This window comes from Chanos chanos, chromosome 6 (assembly GCF_902362185.1).
Source record: "Chanos chanos chromosome 6, fChaCha1.1, whole genome shotgun sequence".
Lineage (NCBI taxonomy): Eukaryota > Metazoa > Chordata > Actinopteri > Gonorynchiformes > Chanidae > Chanos > Chanos chanos.
Genome location: NC_044500.1, coordinates 14,401,054 through 14,421,847, shown reverse-complemented (window position 1 = coordinate 14,421,847; position 20,794 = coordinate 14,401,054). Strand labels below are relative to the sequence as shown.

The 20,794-nt window shown below is 43.3% G+C and overlaps 2 protein-coding genes across 2 annotated transcripts; both read left to right on the top strand.

Annotated features, from left to right (window-relative positions):
- Positions 1-617: 617 nt before the first annotated feature.
- On the top strand, positions 618-1,595 carry LOC115815098 (odorant receptor 131-2-like). The gene has a single exon (XM_030778064.1). The coding sequence runs from the start codon at positions 618-620 to the stop codon at positions 1,593-1,595; it is 978 nt and encodes a 325-aa protein (XP_030633924.1).
- Positions 1,596-4,377: 2,782 nt separating this feature from the next.
- LOC115815097 (odorant receptor 131-2-like) lies at positions 4,378-6,135 on the top strand. Its single transcript, XM_030778063.1, has 2 exons — positions 4,378-5,295; positions 6,067-6,135. The coding sequence occupies exons 1-2, from the start codon at positions 4,378-4,380 to the stop codon at positions 6,133-6,135; spliced, it is 987 nt and encodes a 328-aa protein (XP_030633923.1).
- Positions 6,136-20,794: the final 14,659 nt, after the last annotated feature.

The window sequence follows — 20,794 nt, the reverse complement described above, 5'->3', positions numbered from 1 at the left end:
GTGCAGCAGGCCTAGAGGCGAGTAGGAAGAACACCAACCTGTACAAATTATATATGCAACCTATACAACATATGTCTTTTGTTCACACTGTGTACTAAGAAGGCTATTAATGAGGCAGCAAGTTCACTGACAGAGATGTTTTTATTTTTGAATCACAGCGTAATTAACAAAGGAAGTGTCATTTATGAGCAATTGTCAATTCCCCTTTACCAACATAGGCACAGTCTCACTTTTTTTTTAGCAGGCCAGATGATAGCAACTGTTGCTACATGGGAACAACAACTCTAAAATTAAAGTCCACCCACATTAAAGTCTTTCAAAACAGTATAAATAAATGAGCACCATTTTACAGAAGTCGCAACAGAATAACTCAGGGTAGGAGTATGCATATCCTGACTTTGCTTTGTTAAACGTGATTCATTTTATCTTAAGGTCTGTTCTGCTGTCAATTTTATGTCAAGTTTAAATTAATGAATTTTCTTAAAACCTAATGAGTTTAAAGTATCAACAAATTAACAAATATTTTATTGTCTTCTATGGTTTTTATTCACTACAGTACATTTTCTAGTTTAGTTTTTTACTTTGAAATGTAAAAACTATAACTTAAAAAAAAAAAGATGAGTGCAGTTAATAATAGCACTGATTCTGGATTTTACATCAGACCTTATGGTGATAGAGTACCGTTTGTGCAGGTACTGGTTGGGATTTTCCTGTATGTGAATTCTCTGATGATTTTTACCTTCTTAAAAAAGGAAATTTTCAGAGAGGATACACGGTATATTTTGTTTGCACAGACACTTTTCAGTGATTCTGTCCTTTTGGTGACATGTGACTTGGCTTTACTTGGGATTTATTACGAGTACCCTATTCCAATGATTCCATGTTGTATACTTTGCACGCTTATGAACTGGCTTAATGATTGCACTCCTTTGACACTGGTGGCCATGTGCCTAGAGCGCTATGTAGCCATCTGCATGCCACTGAGACATGCTGACATCTCCAACTCCAGAAACAGAAAAATTGGTATTCTGATCATCTGGACTGTCAGTTCTATGACGTCCCTTGTTGGCTTTTTTGGATTTCTAGCTGTCAACTCATCTCACATACTACTGTCTTATGTACTGTGCAGTGTAGAAGTGCTCCTAACATTTACCTGGCAGGCTCAATTAAGAGCAGTTCTTTTACAGATATATTTTTTCTGCATGATTGTCATCATTGTGTTCACCTATATTAAAATTCTGATGGCTGCAAGGGCTGCTTCTTCAGACAATAAGAAATCAACATACAAGAGTCTCAGAACAGTGGCTCTTCATGCCTTTCAGCTCCTCTTATGTTTGACTCAACTTTTAACCCCATATGTAGAGATAGCTGTTATGAAGATTGATTTTATGCTGTTTCTTGATGTACAATACTACAATTTCATTATCTTTCTTCTTGCTCCGCGCTGTTTAAGTCCACTCATTTATGGACTGAGAGATGAAAAGTTTTTCCTTGCTTTAAAACATCATACCTTGTTTGGTCTTCCAAAGGTGGTTTCAGCTGTGTTTGATGCCAGACAGCGTAACAAGACTAGACCATTACACACTGATTCCTAACAGGCCTATTTAAATATGAATTTTACTTTATGAAAATTGAATGTAAAGATATAGATCTTTCTCAAGCAGACAATGTTAATGTGAAGATAATGTTAAGCACATTATCTTCAAAGGGATTTGTGATGGATGTGAAAATATTTGTCTTTTTCGTGATTTTCAATAATAGTTTTGCCGCTGACAATACAACTCCACAAAGCCCCCATTTAACTCCTTTGAACCACTGTTACTGGAGTCAAATGAGATTCATTCAGCTTCTTACTTGCCTTGCTACATATCCTCATATATATTGTGTTAAATTCTAATATCACAGCAGATCAAGTTTTTCAAATTTATTCATCTGTGCTGTTTACTTATCAGTCTGACTTGTGTGAAGAAAATTAATGGCACGCCCACAATTATCATTATAAGCATGCTGATACTACTGTTGGAAATTACATCTGCTGTGCTATATCCAAAGTGTTTTTTATATTTAAGCTTGTGCTTTTTTATTGTAATGTAGCTATCTGTATGTCACATGCATTATATTTATAACCTGCCCAGAAACTACATGTGAAAAAGCTAGCTAACTATCCAGCTAACTGTGAGCCATTTATATAGATGTGAAGAGAGATGTGTTAAGGCAACATAAATAAACCAACAATCGACTGTTATAGCAATAAAGGAATATGTTAAAATCAACATAAAGGGTCAGATCACATATTGTATGTTTACACACCTGAAACCCTTTCAACAAGGCCCAGATGTATTCTGAGCTAGACTCCTGCTTTTAATATTCCCATCATTGAACAGACAGTGAAATTTTCAATTAGACATTTAATGAAAAGATATCCTCATACCCTTTATGTCCATTCCACAATGCTAAGCCCATCTAAAGAGAAGCCTTTCTTCTTTTCATCTCTTCTTCTACTGAAGAAAAACCATATCATGTTCTTGTGACAGTTCACTCCATTGCACTTGCCTCTTCATTTTCAGCCCTTGTAGATTCTGAAGTGGCTGGGCATCACATTAGCACCACCCTGGTTAAAGTCCTCATATTCCGCTGTCATTAGCTGTCAGCTACAGTGTCAGTCTGTGCTCTTGATGGAAAGCAAACAGGCCCTGGTTTCATAATGCACATCACACTGTCCATCCACATGTCTCTGGGGACTGTCCACCATGAAGACATCCAATTCCTGGTACTTCCATCTTCAATGCACTCCATAATCCCTGGCACAGTCTATCCATCATGTGGGTAGAATGGGATATTACAGCTTACTCTCCCTACTACAATCATCACTGCCTGTGCCTTTACAACTGCGGAGAGCCCACCAACCACAGCACTTTCAGAGATCCCTCACTAACACCAGGACTCCAGCTGAAGTGTTAATAAGTCCCAGGCCAGGTCTTCCTTCACACCATCCCTGGAACTGAGCCATTGATCTTGTGGCTGGCACTACACTCCATGTAGTCATGTGTACCCCCTGTCTAAACAGGAGACGCAAGCAATGTGTTACAGCAGGGGTACATCAGACCCTCCACCCCTTCAGCATCAGCCAGTATCTTCTTTGTGGAGAAGGGCTGAGATCTGTGACCCTGCACTGACTACCAGGGGCTGAATTCCATCTTGGCAAAATACATGTACCCACTCCCTCTGGTCACCTCCACTACCGAGCAGTTCTGGGGATCTCACTTTTTCACCAACCTGGTTCTTTGGAGCACTTCTAACCTGGTGCATATTCAAGAGGGAGATGTGTTTTTAGTGCTGAGCACTACGAGTATTTGGTCTAGTAAACACACCCTCTGTTTTCCAGGCCTTTGTGAACAATGTGCTGTATGACATGCTGGGACGGTTCATCATTGTCTACATCGATGCTGTTCTCACCCACTCACCCCACATTACAGGAGCATGTGACACACATTTGCAGAGTGGTCTGCCACCTCCAAGACCAGTGGTTCTCAACTCCAGTCCTGAGGGCCCCCTGTCCTGCATGTCTTTGTCTTAACTCTCCTGAGCTCAGGACTGACTGCTGTTTCAATGACATGGTGAGCCCTGTAGAATGTCCACATGTGATGAAACTGTCGTCTGCCAAAAGGAACTATGGTTTAACTTTACCATCTCCTTCCACCCAGCCTCCAAAAATGGCAAAGCTGATGCCTTGTCCCAAATTCACAAGCCTGATGAGGCTCCTCAGGAGGACAAAACCATCCTATCCTCATCCATGATCGTAGCCCCAGTGGACTGGACAGTTGAGGACATCACTAAGGAGACTCACAGGCAGCCCGCTCTACCTGAGCACCCGCCAACCCGAGTCTACTGCTCAGACAGACCTATTACTGTTTTTTAATCATGTTGTGGATAATAAAGGTAGTATTATTAATGAACATAAAACTGTTCATAAATTACACTTTACCAACATAGGCACATTATAAATAAAAACCCATTCTGCGCATGGAGCCTAAGTGACACTGTGGCAATCTCATTTTGTTACCCAGACAAGATGATAGCAACTGTTGCTACATGGGAACAACAAAAAAAAATTAAAGACCACCCACATTAAACTCTTTCAAAACAGTATAAATAAATGAGCACTGCTTTACAGAAGAGTTCAGAGTAGGACTATGCATATCCTGACTTTGCTTTGTTAAATGTTATTTTATCTCAAGTTCTGCTTAAATTAACAAAGTTTATTACTAATTAACAAGCTTTCTACTATTTACACTTGTTTTTCGTTTCATTTTCATTCATAACACTGCAGTTTTTACTCTTTAGAATATGATGCGCTGTTACTGATATTTTCCAACAATGCAGAGTGCAAATAATGGGAACAATAACTCTGGATTTTACTTCCCAAGACCTTTCAGTGAGAAAGTATTGATTGTACAGATACTGGTTGGGATTTTCCTGTATGTGAATTCTCTGATGATTTTTACCTTCTTAAAAAAGGAAATTTTCAGAGAGGATACTCGATATATTTTGTTTGCACAGACACTTTTCAGTGATTCTGTCCTTTTGGTGATAAGTGACTTGACTTTAATTGGGAGTTATTATCGGTTTCCTACCCCAATGATTCCATGTTGTATACTTTGTACGCTTATGAACTGGCTTAACGATTGCACTCCTTTGACACTGGTGACCATGTGTCTAGAGCGCTATGTAGCCATCTGCATGCCACTGAGACACGCTGACATCTCCAACTCCAGAAACAGAAAAATTGGTATTCTGATCATCTGGACTGTCAGTTCTATAACAGCATTTGTTAGTCTGTTCGGATTTCTAGCTGTCAACCCATCTAACATTCTGTTATCTTATGTTGTGTGCAGTGTAGAGGTGCTCCAAACATTTACCTGGCAGGCTCAATTAAGAGCAATACTTTTACAGTCATACTTCATCTGCATGATTGTCATCATTGTGTTCACCTATATTAAAATTCTGATGGCTGCAAGGGCTGCTTCTTCAGACAATAAGAAATCAACATACAAGAGTCTCAGAACAGTGGCTCTTCATGCCTTTCAGCTCTTCCTCTGTTTGACTCAACTTTTAACCCCTTATATAGAAATAGCTGTTATGAAGATTGATTTTATGCTGTTTGTTGATGTAAGATACTACAATTTCATTATCTTTCTTATCACTCCACGCTGTATAAGTCCACTCATTTATGGACTGAGAGATGAAAAATTTTACCTTGCTTTAAAACATCATACCTTGTTTGGTCTTCCAAAGGTTTTTTCAGCTGTGTTTGATGCCAGTGAATGCAGAGGAAAATGTATTAAAACAAGACCTTTACACATTGATTCCTAATAGGCCTATACAAATATGAAATATGCTGCTGTACCTCATGAAAATTAAATGTAATGCTTCTCAAGCAGACAATCTTATCCAGATTTTCTTCAAAGGAATTTGCAGTACATCCGAAAATGTTTTTTGTGATTTTAAGTAATAATTTCATTGCTACAGATCAACTCTACTAAAAGTCTCCCAAATGTACATCTTTTGCACTACTGTTACCGTAACCAAATGAGATCTGTTCAGCTTCTTATTTGCCTTGCTACACATCTTCACATGTATTCTGGTGATCTGTGTATAGAACTGATTTCTTTGAACAGTTCTGTATTTTGCGCTTCTATTATGGAACGTCCACAAGTTTTTTTGTTTTTTTTTAAGAAAGCTTTACTTCGTTTTATCACATGTTCCTCAACAACCCTGCTACACAACTCAGTTGTAATCTGTAAATTAAATCCTCATCTTTTTCAGCTGTCACGGCACTGCTCTTAAGGGGGAGGGTGTCACAGCACTATGGGCTTTGCCCCTTTTCCCCAGGCCATGGTTTTGTTTATCTTTTTGTGTGTTCCCTGGTAGGCATGCGGGTGGTGTGGCAGGAGGCAATCAGCCCTATTGGGTACACTGGCGCGCAGTTGTACCTGAGATTAAAAGCTCTGCCCCTCCACCTCTCCCCACCCCTCCTCTCCTTTCTTTTTTGTTTGTCTGCTTTAGGTTGCCGGGGTGGACGATGTTAATTTTGGAGGTGGTCGGTCGGACCGACGTTGTGTTTTCGTTCATTGAGCTTTTTTTGGAACCCCTGATGGCTCGCATCCGTTTTCTTTTGCGTTGATTAAATAAATTATATTTGTTCAAACCTAATCCGCATTCTTTCCCCTCTTACTTATTATTATTGCACTCACCTCGTGGGCGTAACAATTGGGGGCTCGTCTAAAGCTGGACTGCTTATTTGTAATTAGATGTAGCGTCAGTTTTTACAATTATTGCGTTTTGAATTTTCCGCTTATTCAACTTTACCTTGTTAATACCACTATATCAAAGAAATACCTTTGTGTGGTTGGACTTCTGATTTTGGTAAGTGCTTTGCACTTTTTTTGTAAGGGGGGCGGAGTGAGTGCAGATTTCAGAAGTGGGTAATTTAGAATTGAATAATTGAATTGTAATTGATTGGCGTTCAGCCTAATTGAGTTCGGTAGCGAGAATAATTTTGAGTTTTGTGCTACTTACTTGGTTTAGAATAACTGAGTTTTCTAATTTTATTTTAACTTTTATCTGCCAGTGCCTGACCTTTTTGGAGGAAATAAAATTGTCCCCATGGTAGGTGAAGAATGTGTCCTTGGATGCGTTGTTTTTGTTTTAGTTTGTTGTTTTCTGGGTGGTAAAAGGCTTAGTAGCGGTTGTCTCAGGGGCATGTCCGAAGTTTGGGGGGACTGCTTGTCAATTGGCAGTTTTCTCAAGCTTACGGGATTTAGTGCATAATTACCCGGCAATAATTACTCCTTTGTGCGAATTAATTTGTTTGACTTGACCGTCGTTGTTATAAATTTGAAGCATTTAAGTTTTCATTTTTGGACTAAATTTCCGTGGCCTAGGTAATGGCTTCCCAGCCTGTTTAGTTCCACTGTTTAGCGAGTCAGATGTGGATACGTTTTTCAATTTGTTTGAGAGGATTGCTGATGCCCATGCTTGGACAGACCTTGAACGGACACTGCTTCAATGTGTGTTGACTGGCAAAGAGCAGCAGGCCTATTCCTCACTGCCAGTTGCAAGTAGCCAGGTGTACGAGCACGTTAAGTTGGCGGTGCTGAAGGCTTACGAGTTGGTACCTGAAGCCTACCGCCAACGCTTTCGCGGTCTGCGAAAGAAGCATAATCAAACACACATTGAGTGTGTGAGAGACCTGACTCTACAATTTAATTGCTGGTGTACGTCCAAGAAAGTTCAGACATTAGACGATTTGATTAACTTGGTTTTATTAGAGCAATATAAAAATACGCTTCCTGAAAATGTTGCCACATGCATTGTGGAGCGTCATGTTCAGACTCCTTCTCAGGCAGCGGTGCAGGCTGATAAGTGGGAGCTTACTCAAAGGTTCTGTTCAGGTGAGGCTAGAGTCAGGGGCGATAGGGGTAGTTTGCGTCCTCGCCCTAATAATTTGACCGTCCATCAGAGTCAAGAGAGAAGCATAGGTAAAAGGTCTGTTACCCATGTATGACTTAACCTGCAATTACGGTCTGGGAAAGGGCCATTGGAAATCGGATTGTCCAGTACTCAAAGCAAAGAATGCAGGCGCTAAGTTCCGTAGTTCTCCCGTGAAGCCCGCAGCTTTGGCTACTCCTGTGTCTGTTAATTTGGTCAATCCCATTGAAACGTCCGCATCAACCTCTGCATGTGTGGCAGACCGCGAGGTGATGTTTGAACCTTTCATTTCTCAAAGCTTTGTGTCGTTTATTGGCAGCAATAATACGGTGCCGGTGAAAATTCTGAGAGACACCAGAGCCTCTGAGTCGTTCATTTTGGAGTCCGTGTTGCCGTTCTCTTCAGAGTCTTACACAGGAGATTCTCTGTTAATCCGCGGAATAGGGCTAAACACATTGTCCGTACCACTGCATAAAGTAACCCTTATGTGTGATCTTCTGCAGGGCGACGTGGAGCTTGTAGTGCAGCCTGCTCTGCCGATTGACGGCGTATCACTTATTCTAGGAAACAACTTGGCTGGTGGACGTGTCTGGCTGGAGAAGTCTCCCCTTCTGGTGGTTGCTGACGTGCCTTCCCTGGTTAGCGGCACCGATGAGTGCGCGCGGCAGTACCCCGAGGTGTTTACTGCAAGTGCTGTGACTCGCTCTGCCAGTAAAAAGGTGGAACCTAAACAGGTAGAACCGGCAAAGTCTGAAAAGCTTTTCCTCCTTGTTTACCCGTTGTCCGTTTCTCGCGGTGAGCTGTCAAAAGAACAACAGGGTGATGAGACGCTTAGGTCTCTGTTTGAACAGGTTATTGTTACCGACGATATTCGGAATAGGGCTAGGGGTTATTACATTAAAGATGGGGTGTTGCTGAGAAAATGGGTACCTCATGCCAGTTGTTTTGTTGGTGATCCTATTGTCCAGGTGGTGGTGCTGGTGAAGTTCCGACCATTGGTACTACAAACGACAGTCTCGCTGGTCATGCTGGAGCAAAGAAAACGTACGATCAGATTCTCAGGTGCTTTTACTGGCCTCGAGTTAAGAAGGACGTTGCCAGTTTCATTAAGACATGCAATACGTGCCAGCTTATCGGCAAACCAAATCTGGCACTAAAACCTGCCCCACTGCGCCCTATTCCATCCGAGTGCCAACCATTCGAACATTTAATCATTGATTGTGTCGGTCGTCTCCCTTGTTCGAAGGCCGGTAGTACCTGCTCACTGTGATGTGTCAGGTCACTCGCTACCCCGCAGCCTACCCTTTGCGCTCAGTCAACACAAAATCGATAGTGAAAGTACTGTCTCAGTTCATTTCTATTTTCGGCTTGCCTAAAATAATTCAGTCTGATCAGGGGAGTAGTTTTACTTCCACTATGTTTGCCAAAGTGCTCCGCCAGTCAGGAATCAGACACAGTTTAGCAACTGTATACCATGCTCAGAGCCAAGGCGCTCTGAAACGTTTTCATTCTTCGTTGAAGTTGTTGCTCCGTGCCTACTGTGTGGAATTACGTCATGATTGGGAAGAGGGCCTTCCCTGGCTGATGCTGGCAGCCAGGGAGGTTACTCAGGAGAGTACCGGTTTCAGCCTTGTTTTCGCACACAGAGTGCGTGGGTTGTTAGCCGTTCTCCATGATCAGTGGGCTGACTCGGAACCGCCAAGGAATTTATCGGAGTATATTCTGGGCTTTCGGCATCGTCTCTCTTCTGCCTGGAAACTGGCCAGAGAGCGACTGCAGGAGTCTCAGAAAAAAAATGAAAAAACTGTTCGGCGAAGTGCGAGTTCACCAGAGCGACCATGACATACCTTGGCAAGGTAGTGGGGCAAGGACAAGTGCGCCCCATTTGTGCTAAAGTAAGGGCAATTGACGAGTACCCCATCCCTACTACTAAAAAAGAATTGATGCGTTTCCTTGGTATGATCGGATATTATCGTTGCTTTTGCAGGAACTTTTCTTCGGTTGTCGCCCCTCTAACTGATCTGTTAAAATCAAAGAGCTAATCCATGGGTTTGTATGTATGTTTGTTATGTCTTCAGGTTGGTAAACTTCTGCCTTTCCTGTCCCTACATCATGCTTCCTGGGTGCTGGTGTGGTGGTGGTATGGAAGAAGTTTTCTTCTATTTCGTCTCTTTAAAATATAGATGTTTAAGATTTGTATGTTTTGTGTGAACTGAAATCAGGAAACTGGTTTCCTGCTCTTAAGGGGGAGGGTGTCACAGCACTATGGGCTTTGCCCCTTTTCCCCAGGCCATGGTTTTATTTATCTTTTTGTGTGTTCCCTGGTAGGCATGCGGGTGGTGTGGCAGGAGGCAATCAGCCCTATTGGGTACACCGGCGCGCAGTTGTACCTGAGATTAAAAGCTCTGCCCCTCCACCTCTCCCCACCCCTCCTCTCCTTTCTTTTTTGTTTGTCTGCTTTAGGTTGCCGGGGTGGACGATGTTAATTTTGGAGGTGGTCGGTCGGACCGACGTTGTGTTTTCGTTCATTGAGCTTTTTTTGGAACCCCTGATGGCTCATATCTGTTTTCTTTTGCGTTGATTAAATAAATTATATTTGTTCAAACCTAATCCGCGTTCCTTCCCCCCTTACTTATTGTTCTCACCTTGTGGGCGTAACACAGCAGATTAAGTTTTTCCAGTTTATCCATCTACTTTGTGGACAAATAGTGTCTGTGCTGCATGAAGCAAATTAATATGACACATACACATCATTGATGTAAAAATTTTAAATCTGCTATGCTATGAGTACTCTTGATGTCTCAGGTAAAGTCCCCTTCCCAGGATCCAGAGGTACACTAAGCTGGGCTTTTGATTTTAATGTTACCTTTAATTTAATGACTAAATTAGATGTTTACTGAATAGATATTCACTCACATTGACTTCCATTCCACACTACAAAGGCCACCTCAAGTTTAGTTAAATCCTAATATATCCCAATATACATCCCAATATAAGAACATGTTATTTTCTGTTCTTGGAAAACACTGATGAGCAGGGTCCTACATGCTGCCTTGACTTTGTTTGTACTGATGTGCAATTATCACCTACAATTACCGTTAAAACCATCTTGACAGTCTATCCATCGTGTGGGCAGAATGGGATATTACAGCTTACTCTCCCTTCTACAATCATCACTGCCTGTGCCTTCCCTGTGCCTTTACAGCTGTGGAGAGCCCACGAACCACAGCACTTTCAGAGATCCCTCATTAACACCAGGACTCCAGCTGAAGTGTTAGTAAGTCCCAGGCCACTTGTCTCCCTCCACACCATCCCTGGGACTGAGCCATTGATCTTGTGGCTGGTACTACACTCCATGTAGTCATGTGTACCCCCTGTCTAAACAGGAGACGCAAGCAGGGGTACATCAGACCCCGCACCCCTTCAGCATCAGCCAGTGTCTTCTTTGTGGAGAAGGGCTGAGATCTGTGACCCTGCACTGACTACCAGGGGCTGAATTCCATCTCAGTAAAATACATGTACCTGCTCCCTCTGGTCACCTCCGCTGCCAAGCAGTTCTGGGGATCTCACTTTTTCACCAATCTGGTTCTTTGGAGCACTTCTAACCTGGTGCATATTCGAGAGGGAGATGTGTGGAAGACTATATTTAGTGCTGAGCACTACGAGTATTTGGTCTAGTAAACACACCCACTGTTTCCAGGCCTTTGTGAACAATGTGCTGTATGACATGCTGGGACGGTTCATCATTGTCTACATCGATGCTGTTCTCACCCACTCACCCCACATTACAGGAGCATGTGACACACATTTGCAGAGTGGTCTGCCACCTCCAAGACCAGTGGTTCTCAACTCCAGTCCTGAGGGCCCCATGTCCTGAATATCTTTGTCTTAACTCTCCTGAGCTCAGGACTGACAATCCTGATTCCACCGATCAAATCAAGACCTTGATTAGCTCAATTAACTGTGATAATGAAGAGTTAAAACAAAGATGTGCAGGACAGGGGCTCTCACTGGAGGTGAGAACCACCGTCCTAGACCATCGACTCTGTGTGCATCCAGAGAAGAGGAAGTGTGCATGGAGGAAATGATCAGGGCGATGAAGTCATGGCCAGAACCCAGGGTGGTTTGTGGGTTACAACACTTCAGTGTTTCCTGCTCATCTGTTAGAAATTTCAGCACCATCACAGCTCCTTTGTCGTCCCTGTTAAAGGGAAAGCCCAAGAGGCTCTATGGGTGGTGCTTAGTTTACCAGCAACAAATATGTTTCCACTGCTGAGAAAAGGAAATGCCATAGGACAACTTTGAATAGTTTATTATTGCCAATAAAATCACAGCCACTTACAACGATTGATTAAAAAAAAATTAATTAATTAAAAGCCTGACAATTATAAGAGCACTAAAATGTCACAATCGTCCTTGAAATAGGTACTAGCCCAATCAAAGTAAAACAATGTGGACACTGAATTAAAACAGCATCCTCTAAAAAAATATTAAGAAACAAACAATTACTAAAACATGGTGTGAGGCGTGGAGTGGCGCAGGACCCAAGCGCAAGACACAATGATGGTGTTGACAAAAAAGGAGGACTTTACTTACAAAATGCTGAATAATAAACAGGAACAAAAACCAGTAACAAAAAGGTGCAGCCAAACAGAGTGTATGCAAACACAAACAACGATAGACAAAGGACAGGTCAAACACAAGGGCTTAAATACAAGAGGAGAACTAAACAGGGCAAACATGATTGGAGCAAATTAACAAAGGGAGAACGAAGTTAATAAATGGAACAAACAGGATCAGGTGAGGGGTGGAAACACACACGGAACAGGAGCACAAGACATTTCAAACTAAAAGTCCAAAGATGAGGTGCAGGCTGTGACACATGGACACCGAATTAAAACAGCGTTCTCTAAAAGATCAGGATAAACAATGGCTTGCAACCAGTAGATTGGGCTCAGTCAAAAGAGTAATAAAAACACTACTTAAAACCAATAAAAATGCTGTTCAATGTGTCTTCCAGTTTCCTTTGTCCATTCCACCACACCGCCTGTTCCCCTGTACAGTTCTGGCGGTGTCGTTCAAATTACTCGTTTTCAAGCTGCCAGTCTATGCCCCAGCATCTTCAGCAACTTTCATCCATGCAGCTCTGGAAATACAGGAGAGAGGCTGGCCAGTACGCAGTTCCTTCAACAAGGTAAAAACTACCATCACTGTTGAGGGGATAAAAACTAAAGAAGTAACACACTCACATTTCAAGTAAGAACACAGCCTAGGATTCCCAGCCGCTCGGCCCAGACCCACAGCCATCACCTGCGTTGTGTATCAACGCAAACAATAAAAGCATGTACTCACATATGCCTGGGCAAGGGTCCCAGTCCCTGCCCAGTAATAGTAGTGTCTTGCCCGTCGATACACTCGTGCTGCTGCACTTTGAGCTGACTTCTTTCCTCGTGTCCTTATCCCATAAATCAAATTTCTGACATTGCGCTGGCTTCCCATGCTCCCCCTGCACAGCTCTCCCTCACCTGGCTAAACTGAACATTCACAAACCATGCTGCCCTGTGTTGGCCAATCCTGAGCTGTGGGGGTTGTGGTCCAATTAACCTCAGCAATTACTCTTCACCTTGATCCTCAGTCCAAATTTGGTGTAACACCACAAATCCAAAAATTTACACAATACAATACTAATCAAACCAGAGTAACAGTAATCAAACTGTGCAATATACGTCAAATCAACAAACCCACACTTAGGATGTTAAACCAAACAAACACTGGAATCAAGTGAGTCAAAAACTAGCTAAAAAGAATGTCCCACCCTGACACCCCCCCTCCCCCTTTAATAATGGTCATCCCCTTTAATAATGCAAACTACTATACCTGGCTGGAGGTAACCCAAAATTAGTTTGCTGTGAGCGACGCACAGTGGGATGCTCAGGTTCAGTGAGGGCTGCTGGTCCCCTTGGAGGGTCAGGTGGTTCAGCCTGAGCTGGGTCGGTTGTAGGTGCTGCCTGCTGCTGGGTAGAGCTTGTGATCCAACCAGGGAGCCACCACGTTGGAGGGGGCAATTGACTTGGCTGGCTCTCTGCTGTCCTGCAGCACATTTAAATGGCATGGTTGGAGATTATTACAATGTACTGTGCGTGTTGGTACTTCCTTACCCTCTGGCCGAAGGACATACAGCGGGTGGTCTTCCTACAGCTGAGTCACCATGACAAATGGTTCTGGGACCCATCTCGGGATCATCTTTCCTTTGGCTCTCCTGCAGAAGTTGCAAATGAGCACCCACTCACCTGGAAGCAGGGGTGCAAGCATAGCTCGTCAGTTGTCACAGGCCTGGTCTCATTTTTGTCTGTGCTGAGACTGTTTTTTCGCTGTGTGGTATGCGTGACTCAGGGCTTTTTGGTGTTGCTTTCCCCAGCCTTGTAGAGTGTGGGACGACATAGCAGGGCTCAAGCCAGTTGCCCAGTCCACAGGTAGTCAGGCATGCCGGCCAAACACCGCATAGTGTGGTTTCAGCCCAGTGGTGCTGTGGATGGTGTTATTATAGGCCTGAATGAGGGTTTGCAGCTTGGTGGACCACTGTGCCTGGTCAGTCTCTGTTAAGGAACTTAGCAGCCTCAACAGCATCTGGCTGAATCTCTCACAAGCCCCATTCCCTTAGGGGTGATAAGCTGTAGTGCAACTCTTTTGGCTTCCATAGAGTTGGCAAAGCTCACTTATTAATGACGACTCAAGGGCAGCCCCTTGATCAATGAAGATAATTTCTAGGCAGCCAAACATCTGGATAAGACCGCTGTTTAGGGCCCAGGCCCTTATAGTAGCAGACTGGTCCCTGGTAGGTACTGCAAGAGCATAGTTTGATAGCAACTCTGTTATCACCAGAATATAGGGGTACCGGTCATCTGGGCATCCCAGACAAAGGTAATCCACCCCCACAACTTCAGAAGGATATGAAGTGGTAATGGATAATAACAGGGCTCTCACCTGAGCTCCAGCCTTGACACAAATACACTGTAAGCAGATTTCAGTCCACTCTTTTATGTCCTCTGCGCTGCCGCAGAGTCGCCAAAGCTCTTTCACTGCTAGAGTGGCCCATCCCCTCGTGGTATGTTCTCCACACACCCTTGGCTTCCTGCTCTGGAACAATCACCTGAAAAGCCTCGAGCCCAGAATCTGCCTCTTTACACAGTCTTCCCAATACACGGTTCCGCAGTAAAACTGTGTCCCATTCTCTAAGCAACTGTTTCATATAAGGTGATCAGGAATTGCATACCTCTAGCCAGGGCAGTTGCTGCTCCCTCCACTGGCGCCGTTCCTCCTTGCTGCTCAGTCAACTCGGAAAAAGCATCAGTATTTCTATTTTGTGTACCTGGACAGTATTTTACAGTGAACTTAAAGTTTGCTAGTTGAGCCGCCCATCGTTATTCCACCGCTCCCAGCTGGGCCGTCTCAAGGTGCACCAAGGGGTTGTCGTCTGTAAAAACAATAAATTCTGCGCCATAGAGATGAAACTTTTTTTCTTTAAACTTTTCCGTGACTGCCCACTTCAGGGCCAACAGCTCCAGCTTGAAGGAGCTGTAGTTCTGGTTGTTGCGCTCTGCTGGATGGAGGCTGCAGCTGGCATAGGTGATTACTCGCTCTTGGCCTCCTTGTACCTGTGCAAGCACTGCTCCCAGGCCCTCAAAACTGGCATCAGCTTAAAAGGTTGAGAGAAACTATCATATGCCAAAACAGGTGCATTCATGAGGGCTCCTTTCAAACGGTCAAAAGCTTGCTGACACTCTGGGGACCAACTAATTGGAGCTGTCTTTTTCTCGGGTGTGGAAGTACCATGTGTCAGGGCATTCAGTGGTGCTGCGATCTTGGAAAAAGCAGGTATGATGCAGCAATAATAACCAGCAAAGCCAAGAAAATATTTTACCTGTTTCACTGTCTGTGGTACTGGCTAGTCCCTGACCGCTGCTATCTTAGCCGGGTCATCCCCACCCCCCTCTCACTAATAGCATGTGCCAGATAAGTCACCTCTCACTGGAACAGGTGGCACTTTTCGGGCTGCAGCTTCAGTCAATGCTGGTGGAGCTGCCGGAACACCTCTTCCAGGTGGTGCACATGACTGTCAAAATCAGGAGGAAACACAACCGCATCATCAAGATAAATTAGCAGTGAGTCAATTACCAAGTTTCCCTAGCAGCGTTGCATCAGCCTTTGAGACGTGGCTGGAGCATTACTCAGGACGAATGACATCCGTTCAAATTCATACAGGCCGAAGGGTGTTGTGAAGGCAGTCTTTTCTCAGTCAACGGGGTCCATTTCCACTTGCCAATAACCTCTCGCTAAGTCTAGTGTGGAATACCATCTGGAAGCTTTGCGGCTAGTCAACTGTAGTAAGGTAAAGCCGGGCAGGGGTTCAGGTTGCCCCAAAACACAAAAAATGGCTCCACCACAATAAGAACTATAGTGCAAGTTGCTTTATTTACAGTGCAAAAATCCACAGCCCCAACCGAAGTGCAAAAAGTGAAAAAGTGTCCCAAAATTGTATTAGATATATGTACAGTAGAAAGAAATATTTACAAGTAAAAAACAAAACAAAACAAACACAAAAAAAGTTAATTCATCTGTTAATTCATCTCCTAACTCCGGCAATACACAATGATTTCAATGCTAAACCCCTCCCCCCGGAACATACCAGCCACATTCTGTTCATTTTAAATAATATTGCAGTCAGTAATTCATTTCCATACATATACATAATCACAGATACAAATTTACACTATACATTAATGACATCATTGTCCTGTATTTCTCTGTTATTCCAGCCAATCATTATATTTTTAAAGTGAAACCAACTTGCCGGTAGTGCAACCCGTTCTCCGTGCGCACCCCATATGCGCCACTTGGGTTGGCACCAATAAACCTGCCTGAATAGCTGCACCTCTGTTTGGTCCTCCCTTGCCCCAGAAGTTCACCTCAGTGTAGCATAGACAACCAAACAGACGAACAGAGAGAATGGAAGGAGACACAACAACCAACAAAGACTACAACACAAAAAGAGCGTTTAAACCAAGCGGTAAGTACAATTAAGATGAGAACATTTAAATGTGCAGTTGCGTGTGTGTATAATACGATAAAGATGGTAACGGTAAAGAGGACAACAGTAGAGACGATAACAAACATTTTGGTGAAGTTGGATGTGTTTGCAGTGTATTTTAAACTGTAGGATTGTGAATGTGAATTGGAAATGTTTGTGTGTATGAAACCAGGTGATCTGTTGCTTGCTTGGAGTGTGCACCCTCGAAGCTAGCGCAATATTTTAGTGGAATATGTGCGGTAGTGATATGTATGCAAACATGTACATGTAACGGGACACAAACACAAATGAGCACTGTATAACTATTTGGTTAGGGGGTGTAAGTGGTGCGGGGGTAAGAATGTCGCTCGCAGCCTGATACAGAGCCCTCTGTCACATCAATTACCCCTTTTCCACTGCCGCGGTGCTGGTGCCCAATTGAGCACTCGGGCCGTGCTTTTCCACTGATAAAATACTGATGCCGGTTCCAAAAAGCTGGCACCAGCACGGCACCGCAGAATTGCTGGTCCAACAGTGGGAACCGCTGACGTCAATGGCTATGGGCGGGGCTACCTAAGATACTCGCAAGATATTCGGAAGACAGTCACCGCCATTTTTGATACACAGCGAACAATCGAGGAACAAAGAAGAAAACATGGCTGAAAGTAGTGAAAAGTCCAACCAGCAGTGGTCTATTGAGGAGACCAACACTTTGCTGGCAATCTGGGCTTCCACAGAGTCCTGAAACTTTCAGGAACGGTGAGGAAGAACAAACTATACGGGGAAATATGCGTTGAGCTCGAGATGGCAGGCTACCCGAGAACAACGGAACAGATAACAAACAAATTGAAGAAGGTGAAGAAGGAATACAGAGTACACAATAGAGAAATGTCGAAAAGTGGTGCGGGAAGAAAGAAGTTACAAACCGGACTGAATATTGATTTGCTCAAAAACGCGCTTGGTCACAGACCGGCTAACCAGCTGACCGGTGCATTAAATCCAGCTACCGCTACCGCATTGCTAGAGGAGATCTGCGAAACAGACGATACACCCTCTTGTGACCCTGCTAAGTTTTCCTTCTTTTATATCTGTGATATAACTGTGAGGTGCATTTTTTGCTGTACATAGATACTAATTTTTCCGGCCTGTTTTGTGTTGTAAGACGTCTCTTATGAGGAAGAAAGCTCAACACCATCTGGCACCGACAGCCCCGCGCCATCTGCGACTTCTTTGCCCTCAATATCATCTCCATCGACAAGCACCAGAATCAGAAGGGGTAATTACAGTTCAATAAATAAAACATTGGCACTGTGGTCACAAATACACATTATTTCATGTAACTATGTACATATACTCAGTGGCCGACGACAGTAAATTTGACTTAGAAGTAGCATTGTCCTGCAGATGTGTCCAAACAGACTTGTGCACAGCAATGTTTTGTCCCAGCTTATAAATCTAATCAAAACTGCATTTTAACTGAACTTGTTTCTCTTTAACATTATCCTTTTCACAGGGAAAAGGAAGCTACACCAGCAGGACCTGCAGGAGTATGTGGACAGGTCAGATGAAAAGTTCCTGGACAGGTTCCTTGAGCACAGCCAGAGGATGACCGAATCATTCCTGAACAGAATGGAAAGCCAAACCAGTGCTGTGCTTGGCCTCATGGAACGACTGGTTTGTGCAATGGAAAAGCAGTAGCAGTAATATCAGACTGCTCCAAACTGTTTGTGTGTGTGTGTGTGTGTGTGTGTGTGAGCATGTATGTTAGTTATTTATCTGTCGTCAACTTTTTTGTGTAGTACTTTTAAAAAACACTTCAGTTTGCACAGCTTTTTTACATGTTCACTGCACAACTTCTTTACAGCTCTTAAAAACATGCAAGTGTTGAAAACTGTTAAACTGAAAATACAATATGTTCAAAAGAAAAATTGTTCTCCGCATCATTTGAGTTTTGCAGAATCAGTCATCCTGGGTATTGAAATACCCCATTAGTGCAACTCTGGTGTCAGTCTCCCAGTATCAGCAAATGGCTTCATCAGCCATTTCTGCAGAGGATAAGCTTGATCTCCAATCAAGAAGTGTCCGATGTCATGTCCGGCAATGACTCAATATTTGTCGATCACTCAACCTTTCCCACAGGTTAGATTGTCTGAGCACTCGGGCATCGTTGACGCCTGGATAGTCCACACATACATTCCAGAACAGCCCTTTGCCATTCTCAACCGCCTGCAGTATAATGGAGTGTCACCCTTTGTGGTTGAAGTAGTCACTAGCATATTCTTCTGGTGCTATTATAGGAATGTGACTTCCATCAATTGCCCCCACACATTGTGGCACTCCCCAACGAACGTTAAATCTTGCCATTTCCAAAAACATTCTTTCATCAGGAACGGGGCATATGCACAGGAAAAAGTACAGTAATTACAGCATTACAAAAACCATTCAAAGTGTTAAATACTGTGCTTATGCCCACTCCAAAAAGGTGACTCACTGTCCTGTATTCACCACTGGTAGCCAGCTTCCAAAGCACCATAGCAACTCGCTTTCTCAATCAATCGATACATGGTGTTTCTCCTCCCGATCATGTGTCTAAGGCGGTGGCATATGTAATCGAATGACTTTGAAGTTTTGGATGAACTGCACGCGAGTAAATCCAGGAACTATCGTGTCCCACCAATGGCTCATTCATGGATATGTCCAAACAACAGGAGACGCTCTTCTTCTGAGATGCCGCAAAATCTAAAGAGAAAGGGACAGCATATGTTTCAAACAATTAGCCAAGAAGTTAGCAGTTGTAATGCATCTGCACTGAAGCTATTGTTCGGCCAACAAACTCTAAAACGATACCTACCTGTAGGAGCCTAAATGCAGATTATGGACAAAATATGAATATTTGATTAATTGGCATACAATATTGGCATCATTTACAAACGGATTTATTTACATTATTTACATATATTTACAGTAGTCCAATAAGTTAATTGTTGATTTTTTGCACTTTAAAAGACATATGATTGATTCAGATGCACAAGATTTCATTTGTCATATTTGGGGAATAGCCAATTGATCCCTTCATTGTGGTAATCACATGTGTCTTTAATTGCGGCTTGTTACTCTCGCGAGAGGGGGGGAGTCAGGCAAGACAGAGTGGAGCCACACAGTTTTTTTGACCTCGCTCGCTCTCTCTTTGATTGCGGTCTCTTTTTCTCATTAATAATGCTCTTTCGAATCTTGTCCATTGGTTTTCGATAAGTTGCAATGAACAACGGTCTGTAAAATATTTTTGTGTCGAAGTAAACAGTTAAACTATACTAAGTGGTCCAGTGGATAAATTATTGGATGTGCACATGGACGAAGGGAGACGGTAGAGCGTCAAACTGAAGGCTACATTCATTGGAACTTACACTACCTGTTGTCTGGTACGCAATCGTCATCTGGCAAGAATGATGTTTGCCGTCGATACAGTCAAGAAACCTTCAAACGCATGATGTAATGACTCTAAAAGTAAAAGTAAGTTCATAAACACCGCGCCATGAAGAAGAAGATGCTTTCTGTCTGCCATGATTGTTGCTGTTTCCTCATCGAAATAATGCCCACTTCCGCTACGCAACCACAGAACAGGCTATGACGCCACGTTCGGTTCCCAAACCTGTGGCACCAGCACAGCACTAGTGGAAAAGAGCTAAATGACTCCTCAATGCAGGGTAGAGGGTAGGCATCCTTATGCGTGAGCGCATTCAATTTTCTGTAGTCCACACACAGCCTCCAGCTTCCATCATTTTTCTTGACAAGCACAGTAGGGGCTGCCCAAGGGCTCACGCTATGTGCAATGCACATCAAACCAACAAACCCACACGTAAGAGGTTAAAGCAAACAAACATTGGGATCAAGTGAGTCAAAATCTAGCTAAAAAGAATGTAGTCCACACAGGACCTCCAGCTTCCATCATTTTTCTTGACAAGCACAGTAGGGGCTGCCCAAAGGCTCACACTATGTGCAATATACATCAAACCAACACACCCACATTTAAAAGGTTAAAACAAACAAACATTGGGATCGAGTGAGTCAAAATCTAGCTAAAAAGAATGGCCCACCCCAGCAGCTCCACTGGACAGATGCAGCCAAACATGCCTTCTATCATCTTAAGACCCAATTCACATCAGCGGCTATGCTCACGCTGCCAGACCCACGAAGTTCATTGTGGAGGTCAACACCTTGGATGTAAGACTAGTGCTG

Coding starts and splice junctions, on each gene's coding strand:
- LOC115815097 (XM_030778063.1), top strand. CDS start 4,378: ATGCAGAGTGCAAATAATGGGAACAATAACTCTGGATTTTACTTCCCA. Junction 5,296..6,066: donor CCTTGTTTGGTCTTCCAAAG/GTTTTTTCAGCT, acceptor TGTCTGCTTTAG/GTTGCCGGGGTGGACGATGT.
- LOC115815098 (XM_030778064.1), top strand. CDS start 618: ATGAGTGCAGTTAATAATAGCACTGATTCTGGATTTTACATCAGACCT.